Genomic DNA, 15,741 nt, shown 5'->3' with positions numbered 1-15,741 from the left:
TATAGTTGTTCATAGAAGCCTCGCATGATATGTTGAATTTCTGCAGTGTCTGTTGTGATATCTCCTCTTTCATTTACTATCCGATTTATTTGGGTCCTCTCCCTTTTTTGTTTTGTGAGTCTGGCTAAAGGCTTGTCGATTTTGTTTACTCTTTCGAAGAACCAACATTTACACTCATTGATCTTTTGTATGGTTTTCCTATTCTCAATGTTATTTATTTCTGCCCTAACTTTAGTGATTTCCGTCCTTCTGGTTGCTTTAGGATTCCTTTGTTGTTCTTCTTCTAGGTCTTTAAACTAACACTTAACAATCAACAAAAGATTAGTAACAGTCCCAAAATGTGGAAGCTCAACAGTACACTTCTTAACAACTTCTGGGTCAAAGAGGAAATCAAGGAAGAAATCAAAATGTTTCGAGAGTTCAATGAAAATGAAGACACAAGCTATCAAAATATTTGGGACACAGCTAAAGCAGTCCTAAGAGGGAAGTTCATAGCTATACAAACACACATTAGGAAACAAGAAAAGGCACAAATAAAAAGCCTGGTTGCACATCTTAAAGACCTAGAAGAAGAGCAGGTGTCTTTCTTTCTTCCTTCCTCTCTATCCTCCCTCCACTCTCCATTTCTCTGTCCTATCCAATGAAATGAAAAAAAAAAAAAAGCCACCAGGAGCAGTGGATTTGTAGTACAGGCACTGAGCCCCAATGATAACCCTGGAGGCAAAAAAAAAGTTTTTTTCCAGTGCACGTATGCATGTCTGTATAGAAAGGAATACTTCTAAATAAATAACAATATGAGACCAATGACAGTAGCTGCCTTTGGAGACACTATAGTGAGCAGTGGCAGATACCTGAATGAGTATTATTTTCACTGTGTAGTCATTCATATAATTTAGATTTCTGCCTTAAAGATCTCAGGATAAAAAAATAGTAAAGGAGAAATAAGAAAAGACAAATTCTTTAAAGGGCAGAAATGCAGTCAGCCTTATTTTAGTGTTTTCCACACATTCAGCTCAATGCCTGCTCTTATCCATATAAAACTGAACTGAATTGGGGTCAGGAGGTGGCGCACCTGGTTAAGCACACACATTACAGTGTGCTAGGACCCAGGTTCAAGCCCCCAGTCCCCACCTGCAGGAGGAAAGCTTCACGAGTGGTAAAGCAGGGCTGCAGGTGTCTCTGTCGCTCTCCTTCTCTATCACCCCCTCCCCTCTCAATTTCTCTCTGTCATTATCCAGTAAATAAATAAAATAAACATAAAATTTTTTTTTAAAAGACTGAACTGAATTATGCAGATGATTCAGATTAGACATTTCCTTTTCAGGGGCTGGGTGGTAGCATACCCAGTTAAGCACACACAGTGTGAGGCAGAAGGGCTGGGACAAGGATCCCGGTTTGAGCCCCTGGGTCCCCACCTTCAAGGGGTCGCTTAGCAAGCAGTGAGGCACGTCTGTAGGTGACTTTCTCTCTCCCTCTCTGTCTTCTCCATCTCTTTCAATTTCTCTCTGTCCTATCCAACAGCAGCAGCAACAACAACAACAAAGGGAGGAAAAAAAGGCCACCGGGAGCAGTGGGTTGTAGTGCAGGCACTGAGCCCCTGAGATAAGCCTGGAGGCTATATATTCCAGAGAGATAAAGAATAGGAAAGCTTCCAGTGGAAAGGATGGGATACAGAGCTCTGGTGGTGGAAAATGTGTGGAATTTTACCTATCCTATGGTTTTGTCAACATTTTCTATTTTTTATTTTATAAATTAAATTATTTTTTAAAGGAGGAGGAGTGTTTATTGTGAGTGGCATAAATAAACTGTGCTCCAAACCACTTCTAGCTCACACCTGGGTTGTCTGAACTGATAAACTTTGCCCAGGGGAAACTAAAAACTAAGTACCTGAACCCTCATCTGCACACTGTCACCGGCAGCCCAGCCTCTGGAGCTCACTGTTTCAGAAGCTGGCAGCTGAGGTGTGGAGGCCTAACTGCAAATGTGCTCAGCTCTACAGAGAGTGGGCATGCGACCTTGCTGCTCTCTACTGAATGCGCTGACTGCGAAACTGGTTTCTGCCTGTAAACAGCTTGGCGGCTGCTTCTATAGTCACAGCTATGGCCACCTACCTGCATCTTGGATTTCTCCCTCTCTCTGCCCTGTCCTGTGCTTAGTTGTATAAGTTATTAATTTGCTTTCATTTATGTGACATGATAGTGAGTGAATAAAGACCACTGACAACGTGGAAAGACGTGTGTGTGTGTGTGTGTGTGTGTGTGTGTGTGTGTGTGTGTGTGTGTGTGTATCATTCTTGGGTTAAAGCCTGAAACTAAGCTCGTGATTATGCTTTTCTTGTTTGCTCAGCAATGAATCCAATCCTGGATAGCATCCTCAATACAAAGACACTCAATTTTTCGTTGTTGTTGAATAAATGAAGATATGGTTACCCTTCAAGGTTATTAACTAAGATCATCTCTATTTGCAGTGAAGAGCCAGAAGTAATCTTACACGGAAACAATGAGTGGTACTATCTAAGTAACAGTTCTGATCATGAATCTCACTATATTTTCCTGTAGCTCAAATTCCCTTATGCCTCAATTAAGCCAATACAAACATTCTTCCGGTTATTTTTTTCTCCATGAAATTGGGAATACAGGAAACAAACCAATCAAAATTATCTTTTCTTTATAGAGTTAGCTCAAATTGAGAGTTCAACCAGTAAATAATTTTTCAGGGATGAATGAACACAAAGGTCAAAGTAAAAAGGACAGACGATAAATAATCTGAGAAGCAGTTTTTGTGCTGCTTAGGACAAGACTGCTCTTGTTATACTGATGGTTAATAAAAACTCCAGAGACTGAGGCAATGCTTTTGGATAACAAAGCAAGTTTTGAAACTCACAAGTCTGAAGGGAAATAAAAGTGAATAAAATAAGTTGAAAAAAAGTACAATGAAGCATAGCTAAATCAATTACTTAAGTAGGTTTTGATATGCTCACAAATTCAGTTGCTCACAAATTAAAAATGAATCAAATATTTTAAATAAGTATTTGGTATTTGCCAAAACAGCTAATGGTAACATACAAAACACACATGGTACAAAATACACATGGTATTTTGGTAAATTCCTTCCTCATTTATATGCATTACCACCTTTTTCCCCCATTAAATTACAAAAGAACTTTCCAATAATTTACAAAAGTCCTCCATCGTGAGCACTTAGAATAGGGCTTGAGGTCTTGATTTTTTACTTGTCTGTTTCTTTTGCTTGGCTCTAGGTCCATCAAAGATGTTCATCCTTGTAGTTCCAAGGACTAAGAATGAACCTGGTACTGCATAAAATAGATAAATGAATGATGATAATGTTCCAAATGAAGGGATACTTGTGTTAGATTTTCTTCTTTATTTTCTTTACTTCTTCTTTTTTTTTTGTCATTACTAGGGTTTCATTCTGACTTTTTCAGACAAAAAAGAGAGAGAAGGAGAGAGAGAATAGCACTGAAGTTTCCCTCAATACTGTGGGAGCTAGGGACTCAAACCCAGATGACATGCAGGGCAAATCAGGTACCTTACCAAGATGAGCCTGTTTAGTACCCCTGCACCCTGTCAGGTATGAGACAGAACAGGTGGGGCTTCAAGACCACAGGCTGGAGCGTCACACAAATTAGTTCGATTCCCAATTTATCACTTAGAAGCAGTGCAGCCTTGCACATGTAATTCAGCTCCTATAAGCATCAGTTTCGTTCACTGCCAACACTGTAAAAGTTCTATTTGAAAATCCCTTAGAAGAATATCTGCCAGAGAAATTTCTCAATAAAATCAAAATATTCAGTTTAATATAAAGCCATTTGCAATTTGTGGGTACTGCTTGATTGCCAAAATTACTTATCTGGAACTTTAAATATGAATTTCTATTATTATTTTTAAACCAGGTCTCTAAACTGATGTCCTAACCTTTATTAACCATACTATCAGCTCAGTGTAGAACTGTCTTCAAAATGCTCCAGTGCTGTAGGTAACCTGGCCTGGTCTTCCCTCTACTTTTCTGGTCTCAGCACTGGCAATCCTTAGTGCTGGGAAATCCTTTCTTCCTAGACAGATCTACTTGTGATCCCTTCATTTGGAACATCATCATCATTTGTTTATCTATTTTATGCAGTACCAGGTCCATCCTAGTCCTTACAGCTACAGGGACAAAGACAAACATCCTTTGATGGACTTTGAGCCAAGCAAAAGAAACAGACAAGTGAAAATCAAGACCCCAAGCCCTATTCTAAGTGCTCATGAGAGAGGTTTGCCCAGGATTTTGAGAAACAGGAAGTGTTTGTTCACATTTGGGATTTAGGGAGACATCTTAGAGGAGATAACCACAGAACTGGAGCTTGAACAAACTAAGTGCTTCAAAACCTCTTGGGTGGGAAGACTGCAAACTGGTTATGCAAAAGAATTTAATGCCTGAGGCTTTTAAGTCTAGGTTCAACCTCCTACACCACTACAAACCAGAGCTGAGCAGTGCTTTTGTATAAAAAAATGAAATAGATGCCAAACCAGAACCTCTTAATTCTTTGGGATATCTTGTATGTCTAAGTTCAGTGTTACATAAATACACATAATAAAATCCACCTCTTTATAGATTATCTTTAATCATTATCTAAACAGTTTTTGAATAGCTTAAGATCTTTATGTGGTTTTACAGAATGCCAGAAAATATGAATATAAGTGGCCACACACCTTTGATTTTATTATATTATTATTTTTTTCTTTCCTCCAGGGTTATTGCTGGGGCTCAGTGCCTGTATCACAAATCCACTGCTCCTAGAGGCCATTTTCCCCCTTTTTGTTGCCCCTGTTTTTTTCTATCATTGTAGTGGTTACTATTATTGTTGTTATTGATGTCATTGCTACTGGATAGGACAGAGAGAAATCGAGAGAGAGATGGGGAAGATAGAGAGTGGGAGAGAAAGACAGACACCTGCAGACCTGCTTCACTGCCTGTAAAGTAACCAGCCTGCAAGTAGGGAGCTGGGGGCTCGAACTGGAATCCACATGTTGGTCCTTGTGCTTTGTGCCATGTGCTCCCAATCCACTGTGCTACCGCCCGACACCCTTATTATTTTTAAGAGCTTTTATTTAATTATTAGAAAGATAGGAGAGAGAGAAAGAACCAGATATCACTCTGGTACATGTGCTGTTGGAGATCAAACTCAGGACCTCGTGCTTGAGAGTCAGTGATTTATCCACTGTACCATCTCCTGTACCCCCACACTTGATTTTATAATAGTATTTTTCTACTCTGGAGATAGAGCTAATTTAAAATCTGCTTTAAAGCCTTCTAATGGTCTGCTTGTGCTGTTATTATTTTAAATCCATTGTATAAAAGAAATTATTGGACAGCATATTACACTCCAAATAAACAAGGTTATAATAAATTATACTGCTCTGTCCATAATACTATAGGGGTTGCTCTAAAGTAAGCAGGTTAAACATGCTCCCTAGTGCTTGTTATTGAAGAACTAGCACTCTATTGTTTATATTTCAGTGACTCCTAAAGTACTCTAAAACATTTTGTGTTTGCTTCTATATTACAGGAATGCTGGGATGCATTGGATCGACCTTCTCGTGGTGCATCCCGTGAGTACCCATTCATTGGGGAAACTGACGATCCTTCCTAGCCGACTGAATCCACATGGATCCCAGTCACTTTAAAAGCCAGCAACAAGCAGCTCCTGACAGCTTTCAACCTGACGCTGTTGACTGGCTACGGAAGAAGGGCAAACGCTAGAAGAAGAAGAAGAACAGGAATGCTGCAGGAAGATGCTAAGAGAGAGGATGCTTATGCAATGGGACATTCCAAAACAACATGCATAGGCTTGGACCTTTTAGATTTGGTTCTTCACCTAAAACAGCATGTTTTTCATGGACCCTGAAGAGGGTCAGAGAGATTGTAAGCTCCCTGGGAAGCAGGGATCACAGTTAAATTATTCACAGTTGCTTTCCTAGTGCAAAGGCCGTAAGTGATTTACAAAAAGGTTGAATAAGTTAACTCAACACATTTTAAAATCTTCACTTTGTATTTCCAACAAGTGATTATAACGAGTTTGAAAAAAAAAATCCTCTTTCTCATTCATGAAAATCAGTAAGCCTGTTTGAAACCATCTGGTGATGCAGCTTAAGCTTCAAAGTCTATTCTATTTCAGAAAGAGGCTAGTTAGTGTCATTCTATTTCTAAGTCTCAGGTTATAGCTATAATCTTGGTTGCTGACTGACCTCAAAGATATTTATAGGAATTTATCTAGAAAATGGGTATGTCAAGTAAATCAATGCAAGCAGTGCCACCACACCACATTTCACTTCAGACTGTATCCAGAGATGCCAAGCCTGAGATGTCAACCTTCAGACTCCAATAATCTGGTGAGAACATTCCTAACACATGGGGCTACCTAGTTTCATTTCACATAGTGCTTTCCCTAGTATAGTTACAGACCCTGCATATAGACCAGGGTCTAAGGGACAGGATACAGTACACGTAAGTTAGGGCAAACTATATAGCTCAACGTAAAAGTGCTCAGTAGCCTGCTTTGAGTAGATTCAGTCTCAATAAATTCAGCAAGCAAATAGGAAGACTTAAAGACGCCATAAAGTATCTAATCAAATAACTACTACTTAGGCCTCTTCCTCTCCTACCCCTACTTCCCTTTCCTCAATCACTTAAAGTCTAACCTCCCCTGATAAAAGACAACAAAAGCTGGATTAAAGGCAAGAGACTGGCATGTTTTAATGATGGCCTCTTTGGTCAACACCAGGTAACTCCATCATCTGGGGTTTTAATCGTGGAATCCTTGGATTCCCACATAGATATCATGGGCCTAGACCTCTAAGAGATTCCTCTATTTACCATCACTGGTCACTTCCATCAGGAACATTATCATAAGACCTCTAGTAGGCCTCTACAGGACCTTGACTTCACTATAGAGCAGCAATGGTAGGGAGTGCCTCACTCTCCAAATGGAGGTTGGGTCAACCTACTCTGCCACTCAAAGAAGATTGGTCCTGAAATGAGTGCAACTTAGAATGTCCCTAGCTGTGACCATGGACTGAGAGCTCAGACTGACAGGGATTCAAAGGTCACAATAGGTTCCTGTGCTAACTATGAATATGAATATATAACCTTGGTCAGACCAATGGGGTTAACAGTTAATGGTATTTATATACTTTGCTCATGTTTGGGAGCTACTCTCTGCCCTAATCCAGCTTTCTAATCCTCAACTCTGACACCATCTTCCCAGACACTACTTTTAGTCCACCTGAATGTTAGCTATCAGGCCCAGACAAAAATTACTCAAGTCAGGGGCTTCTTGGAACATACCTAAAGTAGACTTCTTAGCTTCTTCCCACAAGAAGACCCATAATTTCATCTGCTCTCATCCTACCTTCGGGTTTCAGTTTATCAAACAATTTGCCCTGCTTCATATTTTACTGTCTTTCATCCTTCAAGTTGCAGACACGACTATGATATCATCCTGACTACTCTGGACAGATGACCTAACCCATGTGTACCAAAGTCTCACTTATTCAGAGCCCAACCCCACCAGAGAAAGATAGAAACAGGCTGGGAGTATGGGTTGGCCTGTCAATGCCCATGTCCAGAGGAGAAGCAATCACAGAAGCCAGACCTTCTACCTTATGCTCCTCATAAAGATCTGGTGCATACTCCCAGAGGGATAAAGAATAGGGAAACTTCCAATGGAAAAATGAGAAAGGGAACCTGGTGGTGGGAACTGTATGAAATTATACCCTTGTTATCTTACAATACTGCTAATCACTATTAAGTCTCTAATAAAAATAAAATCATACTACTATCATCAACTAATATATCTGAATTCAATTTAAGAGTAAAGGAAACAAGTTTTTATATTTAAAAAGATCTGATTATTTTTTACCTTTGAAGTTTACTACACCAACTGCAGTTGAAGCCAATTTGAGAAGATACACAGGGGCCGCAACCATTAAACTGGAGGCATGCTAGAAAAGAAAGAATGGAATCATCAAGACTAATTGGCCACAACAAAAACACAAACCAAAATGACTGCATAACCAAAACAGAAACCACCCACTCATCCCCATTTGCCCTTAGATTTAGATGCACATGCATGTCAAGCACTGGGTGATAATTATTGACAAACTGATCAGATCAACAACCTTACAAATCACTTTTCCCAATAAGGTATTTCCACCTTAACTTACTAGGAAGTGGGGTCATTTCCACAGCTGAAATGTTGGTAATTTTTGACATTTGTAGTTCTACTCGATGATATTCATAAATTGTTCTTCTTCGAACATCTGCAAAAAATATGATAGTAACACAACATTCAGCATGCTTTCATTTGTATAACAATAATGTTTTAATAATGGATATGCAAAGAATTGCTATTTCACACTTAAAAAATAATTAAATAATCAGATTGTGAAATCCCCCTGAAAATCATGTACCCAGAATTTATTTTTATCAATTAATCTAAAAATGTTCACTACGGTCTCAGTTATTAGTGTTTTAATTCACCATTGTAACAATTTACTTCGTACATTTTCTTGGTAGACTTATAGATTTTGAAAGACTTTAACATGTGAAATCAAGAAGGTAAATGACATTTCTCTGAAAGTAAAACGAAAGTGAATTTTTAAAAAATGGGTAGCCATTAAACATTTTCACAGACTAAAACAGTTGAGTTTTGACAGAGTACAAGTCTCATTTATTTTTCTTTCTTTTTTAAAATTTTTATCAAATTAAAAAACAGTGTTTAAAAAATACCTAAACCAATTGACTTCCTTTTGGTTATGAGTGAAAGGTGCACGTGTACTGTGTGTTCGAGCCCCAGGATCCCCACCAGCAGGGAGGTCGCTTTGCAGGCGGTGAAGCAGGTCCGCAGGTGTGTCTACCTTTCTCTCCCCCTCTCTGTCTTCCCCTCCTATCTCCGTTTCTCTCTGTCCTATCCAACAACAACGACATCAAAGACAACGATAATAAGTGCAGGCACCGAGCCCTGGCAATAACCCTAGAGGCAAAAAAAAAAAGAAAGAAAGAAAGAAAGAAAGAGACCATAGCTACAAAGCACCCTTCAACGTGATGGGGCCAGAGAAGGAGCACACTAAGTGAGCTCTGTTTTAGCTTTTAAGGAATATGAGAAGATTACCTCACTTCTGCCTTTGTCTAAATATGGTGTGTCTCTAAATATTTATTTACCATAGATTTTGCTAAACAATTTAGTTGTTTGAAATAAATAATAACTTGGTCTTGCCAAAGACATCGCTGGAATATCAGTTTCGGGGTCTTCTTCATGCTAACGTTCACAGAGGACTAATCATATCTGGTAGGTGCTAACAGAATGGATTTTCAGTTCATATTATACTTTGAAAAGTTCAAGGTATTGACATAATGACTGTAAAACCTCTGGGAGGTAATTATTGATCATGCATGTGGGATAAAGGAAAAGAGTGACCTTTATGCTACGCTACTTCTTTCACCAGCTCAGACACCTCAAACTACTGGCAAGAGATGAACTTAACAAAATCAGAATTAATGAGAATGTTTTTATTTGATGACCTGCCAATTTATGACAGCTTCCAAATGGTCATTTCTGTTTTATTTCATGAAAGTCCTGTCAAAAACAAGTAATTAGGAATGTATTAATGGTTAGCATTTGCCAATACTAGCTTTTATTTGAATCCAGAAATACATTCAGTGCATGTGTCCCCTTTAGAAAGCCTGCCAAATAATGTTGAATAAAGCATTCAGTCTTAGAGGTAATGATACAACTTCAACTGTTTTTTTTTTTTTTTTTACAACTTTATGAAGAGCTAAGGTCAGCAACAAAACTCAGCCAGAAATAATTTTCAAATTTAAACAAATCTGAATCAACTAACATACCATGAACATAATTAATTAAAATTGTACTTATTTACTGGAGAGATATCTTGAAAAATCAAGACTGATGGTGGAATTAGGGGGAAAGACACCTACAGTACCACTTCACCACTCCTGAAGCTTTCCCCCTGCAGGTGGAGACTGGAGGCTTGAACCTTGGTCTTTGTCCACTCAACTCAGTGGCCCCATTCATTAAAATCTAAGAAGATAAGAGTGAAGGTATAGTTGCTGACTACATTGTTTCGACTCCTAAGTAGTATCAGCAGGTGGGAGAGACTAATCACAGGGAAACTACCAAGAACTCTCCCAATAAATATCTACTCCAGATGAAATGACCACAGTTCAACACAAATTCTGTGACAATATTTATATGATCTAGTTTATTTACCCCTCACATAGAGTGTCTGAGTAACTTCCTAAACTAGCTGATTCTTATTTTTATATAAACATCTTAATATTTTGTATTACTTTTCAAGTTATCTATTTGATGACATTTTCTTGTTTATGTGTTGCCAATGCTTAACAACTGGCCTAAGGCATTACTTGTTTTTTTCTAGTTTGAAGTGATCCCGCCACACAGCACCATTTACTGAGTACTCTTTAATGCACATAGTGTGTATTTTAAAACTACAAGTTCATCTCCAGCAAGAATACTGAGAAAAAGAGAAGATTGTTAAGAGAAAAAGAAACATACTTCCCATGCATAAATATAATGCACTAATAGAATTAGCTAGCAGGAGTTGTCCTGTAAAGCATCTACAAATAGAAGATGCCTTAACTCCTAACATTTTTTTGATATTTTATTATCTTTATTTATTTATTGGATAGAAAGAGTCAGAAATCGAGAGGCAAGGGGGAGATAGAGAAGGAGAGACACCTGCAGCCCTGCTTTACCACTCGTGAAGCTTTGCCTGCAGTTGTTTCACCTCTTGTGAAGCTTCCATCAAGCAAGTGGGGAATGGAGTCTTGAACCCAGATCCTTAAGTATTATAACACGTACTCTATACCAGATGCACCAACCACCCAGCCCCCTATCTAATATGTTAAGGCATTTAAAAGACAAAGAAATGAAATGAATGTTTATGTACATATTATACTTAAGATTTACAATTTTATTTAATCCGGTGTATATAAGTCTATTGGTGCCATGTCCAACATGGTAGCCACTAGTCACTCACATGTGGCTCTTTACAACCATATCCTTCAGTTTCCCCAGCCAAATTGGAAATACATGGTAGCCATGCATGGTGACTGAGACCATAGTAAATGGTTAACAGAATATTTCATCATTGCAGGAATTCTAGTGGACAGCACTGGTTCAGTCTATTATTTAAAAAAAAAATAATGCAGTGAGTGATATTGCATTATAGCATTATATAAGATTCATGTGTGCATTCACATTTTTTTTTTGCCACCAGGGTTATTGCTGGGACTCAGTACCAGCACTATGAATCAACTGCTCCCCGTGGCTATTTTTTTCCTTTTTTTTTTTCTATTTTAATCTGTAGGACAAAGAAATTGAGATGGGAGTGGGAGATAGAGAGGGAGAGAAAGAGGAGTCAGGCAGTGGTGCACCTGGTTGAGACACATGCTACAGTGAGACCCCGGTCCCCAGTCCCCATCTGCAGGGGGAAAACTTTGTGAGTGGTGAAGCAGGGCTGCAGGAGTCTCTATGTCTCTCTCTTTCTCTAACCCCCTTCCCACATGATTTCTGGCTGTCTCTACAGAATAAATAAAGATAATAATTTTTTTTAAAAAAAAGAGGGAGAGGAGGGGGCAGGCAGTGGTGCACCCGGTTAAGCACATACATTATAGTACCCAAGGACCCAGGTTCAAGCCCCTGGTCCCCACCTGCAGGGTGAAAGCTTCACAAGTGATGAAGCAAGTCTGCAGGTATTTCTCTGTCTCTTTCTCTCTCTATCCCCCTTCTCAATTTCTCTCTGTGTCTATACAATTTTAAATAAATAAAAATTAAAAAATAACCCCCTGTGGGCATGCTTTAGTGCTCATGAAGCATCCTCCCTGCAGGTGGGGAGCAGGGGCTAGAACCTGGGTCCTTGTGCATGGTGATACGTGCAATTTCCAGAGTGCACCACTACCCAGTCCCCCATTCACATTTTTTGAGAATTAAAAGCTTAAGATAATATGCATAGTAATAGAAATTCTCTGGTGCTCTTTTGTCAAGCTTTTGGGATTTTTTTTTCCTTTTTTTCATTCTGTAAACATGATTTTGAACAACTTCTTTCAAAAACTGCTATTTGGTCTGTAAGGTTATAAAGAAATCTTTTAAAACAGACTACATTCAATGTTTCTAAAAGAGCTCACTAGACTTTTAAATAGTAAGACCTTTAAAACATATATACTTTCTTAGGGAGTCGAGTGGTAGCACAACGGGTTGCAAGGACTGGTGGCGTAAGAATAGGGGTTTGAGCCCCGGGCTCCCCACCTGCAGGGGAGTCACTTCACAGGCGGTGAAGCAGGTCTGCAGGTGTCTCTCTTTCTCTCCCCCTCTCTGCCTTCTCCTCCTCTCTCCATTTCCTCTATCCTATCCAACAACAATGACATCAACAACAGTAATAATTACAACAATAAAACAACAAGGGCAACAAAAAGGAATTAATTAAAACATATTTACTCTCAAAATTAGTTGTCAGTTTTATTTTTGAAAATGCTCATCTTCCATATTGAGATGTAAATAATAATCACCACAAAGTAAATTACACCATGAATAAAGTCAATAAATTTAAAACAGCAGATGTTAAGAAAGCAGCAGGAAATAAGGTCAGTGAGAAGAATATAGTGTTCTAAGGAAATAAAACAGTCATCATTATAACATGCAGCAGAAACATTTCAGGTATTTCAGTTGGTTTTGAAACACTGACATTTTGCATGTATATGTGTTAGCTTTCAAATTTCTACAATGCTACAGCCTTGAGTTTCCAAAGGAAAGAACCAGGAAGCCATGCATGGATTTTCTGGGTTTTCTGCTGGAAATACCATGCTCATTAAGCTCAAAGGGTAAAGAAAAGGTGAGGCTTGACAGGGAAGGTCAACACCCCAGAGACAAGGAATAAAATTCCAAACATTAAATTGGAGGAGAGAGACATGACAAGTTTGAGAAGTTCTTAGTCAGAACAGTGTATTTATCCAGGCAGAGCTCTGCACACTGTGTAAAAGGGTTTCGAGGCACATAAGCTGGGGCTAAGAGTGAATGACTTAGGCGAGCAATGTAACAAGGGATCATGGAAACTGTACTTGGCCTCTGAATATACGATAGTGTTAAAAGTTTCTAGTAGGGGAGTTGGGCGGTAGTGCAGCGGGTTAAGCACACTTGGTGCAAAGCGCAAGACCGGCATAAGGATCCCAGTTCAAGGCCCCAGCTCCCTATCTGCAGGGGAGTTGCTTCACAAGCGGTAAAGCAGGTCTGCAGTTGTCTTTCTCTCTCACTCTCTGTCTTCCCCTCCTCTTTCCATCTCTCTCTGTCCTATCCAACAATAACGACAACAATAATAACTACAATAATAAAACAACAAGGGCAATAAAAGGGAATAAATAAATATTAAAAAAATTCATCATACAAACCTAATTTTTTCACATTTCTAGTCCTGTACTTTGATGATGTTTTCCATAACATAAAAAAAAGAGCTTCTAGTAATCAAAAGGCATAGCAGCAATGAAATTTCATGTCACAGTGATGAAGTTTGCAAAGTCGAAGGAATTGTAATAATGTCTCGGCCTCTGGAGAAAGAGGGCATCTACCTACTGCGATGCTGGGAGGGAGAACAGTGGTACAAGCTGTGTAGAAAGGAATTCGTCAAAGTACATGAAGAACCATTAACACTCTCTACTGCCTAGTCACCTTTTTTAAGTGTTAGATGAGAACAGAAATAAAGAAAGGGTGTTCACCTCTGTTTTAACAATAATGTGAGAAATGCAACTGACTCAAGGCAAAGCAGTATTAAGGCAGGTGCATAAACTATCAAGCCAAGGAGCTGCAAGTGATCAGTGACAACCATACTCCAGGCAGGTATGTGGCAATGGCAACGACACAGCCGGGGGTGAGAGTAATCTGCAGATTTTATCACAGAGAGGTGAGAAACTGCTCATATGTGTCAACAGAAGTTCTGTGTTCCATTACCCCCCCCATAAAGTGATCTGACAAAAAAGTTGTATAGAAGAAAAATAGATAGCAAAAACATTAATGGGAGATGTGAATGTTCCTAGCGTGAGTCTGTGTGTGAACCAAAGGTTGGAGGCAAATCAGAAAAACACTGAATGTAATACATTTGCTGCAGACTGACATGCAGTTTAAATGTTCTCTTTTTGCTTCTGTTATTTTACAAATTCCTTCAATTAACATGCACTATGTTTAGAACCACAATTATGTTTTTTTAATGTTTTATTTTTGTATTAATTTTATTTTTTTTGAGAGAGACACACACAGAGAAACACCAGAGCACTGCTCAGCTCTGGCTTATGGTGGTGCGGGGGACTGAACCTGAGACTTAGGAGCCTCAGGCATGAGAGTCTGTTTACATAACCATTATGCTATCTCTCCCGCCCTCACAATTGTTTTTCCATTCATATTTATGTCAGAAATAATCAAAATCACTACATGAACACATTTATTTTTCTACATTTTACCTTTGGAGACTGAAAAATCTAATTTCTGTGGCTCTATTTCCAAAGTTCATATATATATATATATATATATATATATATATATTTTTTTTTTTTTTTTTTTTTTTGAGAAATAGATGGTGACACAAAGAAATGCATATTCTCAGACAGACAAATATAAGATGCCAAAAAGCAAAGGTATCATAGTCAGACACCAGAGTTTCTGGGAGATGGGATGTTAAGGGTTTTTTTCTGTGGAATCACCTGTGGCCCTGTTCCATGAGAACTTGGGCTGGGTGTGGCCTTCTAAGCACCAGTGCATTAATAATAATAATAATAATAATAATAACTACTATTATTATTATTACCACCACCAGACTTATTGCTAAGGCTTGATGTTAGGCCTATGAATTCACCCCTTCTTGTGCCCATTTTTTAAAAATTCTTTCTTTCCATTTTTATTTGATAGGACAGAGAGAAATTGAGAGGTGGAGGGGAGATAGAGAAGGAGAAAGAGAAACTGTTGCAGACCTGTTTCATTACTCCTGAAGCCTCCTCTCTGCAGGTAGGGAGCCAGGGCATGAACCAAGATCCTTGCACACAACAACTTGTGTGCTCAACAGAGTGCACCACTGCCTAGTCCCCCACCAGTGACTTTCTAAAGTAAGTGGTGAAACAAGGAGGTGGCTAAACAGTTAGCCATCTGCCTTCCATGTGTGAAGTTCTGGGTTCAAACCTGGCACTACATGAGCATAACAATGACAAAACGTGGAATACCTTGGGTGGCAGAACAATATTTTGTTATCTCTTGAAATAAAAATTGGGGAAGTGGCTCAGTGGTTTTGAACCCAGACAAGCAATAGAAAAAGGTAATAATGTTAAAAACAAGTAATACTGCTGTTGACAAACACCAGATACAAGCACAAACTTAGTGTTATGGGTCTATGAGACATCCAAGGTACCAAGGCGGTCATTTCACATATAGATAAAGTCACAGAACTTAAACAGAATGCTCAGACTCCCATATTCTACAGCCCCACTACAATAACCCCTTACAATTCCTAGACTTAACCTCATCTACTTATTTTATTTTAATTTTTAAATAGAAAGGTTAATCTCACCATAATTTTTTCTTATGTTTGGAAGTATCAAAAGCATTTCCCATGTAACTGCAGAACTATTTAGTAATTTACTAAACAACGCCTGAATTCCCTTTAG

The 15,741-nt window shown here is 38.7% G+C and overlaps 1 protein-coding gene across 1 annotated transcript in view; it reads right to left on the bottom strand.

Moving 5' to 3' along the window:
• PLXDC2 (plexin domain containing 2) overlaps positions 1-15,741 on the bottom strand; it is a 410,079-nt gene that overhangs the window by 97,176 nt on the left and 297,162 nt on the right. The window contains exons 8-9 of the mRNA XM_060192256.1: positions 8,226-8,321; positions 7,922-8,003 (exon numbers count right to left, since the gene is read on the bottom strand). Coding sequence (XP_060048239.1) covers positions 7,922-8,003; positions 8,226-8,321 — 178 coding nt within the window. The remainder of the gene's footprint in view (positions 1-7,921; positions 8,004-8,225; positions 8,322-15,741) is intronic.

Source organism: Erinaceus europaeus, chromosome 6, assembly GCF_950295315.1.
Source record: "Erinaceus europaeus chromosome 6, mEriEur2.1, whole genome shotgun sequence".
Classification (NCBI taxonomy): Eukaryota; Metazoa; Chordata; class Mammalia; order Eulipotyphla; family Erinaceidae; genus Erinaceus; species Erinaceus europaeus.
This window is presented reverse-complemented; position numbering and strand designations above follow the sequence as displayed.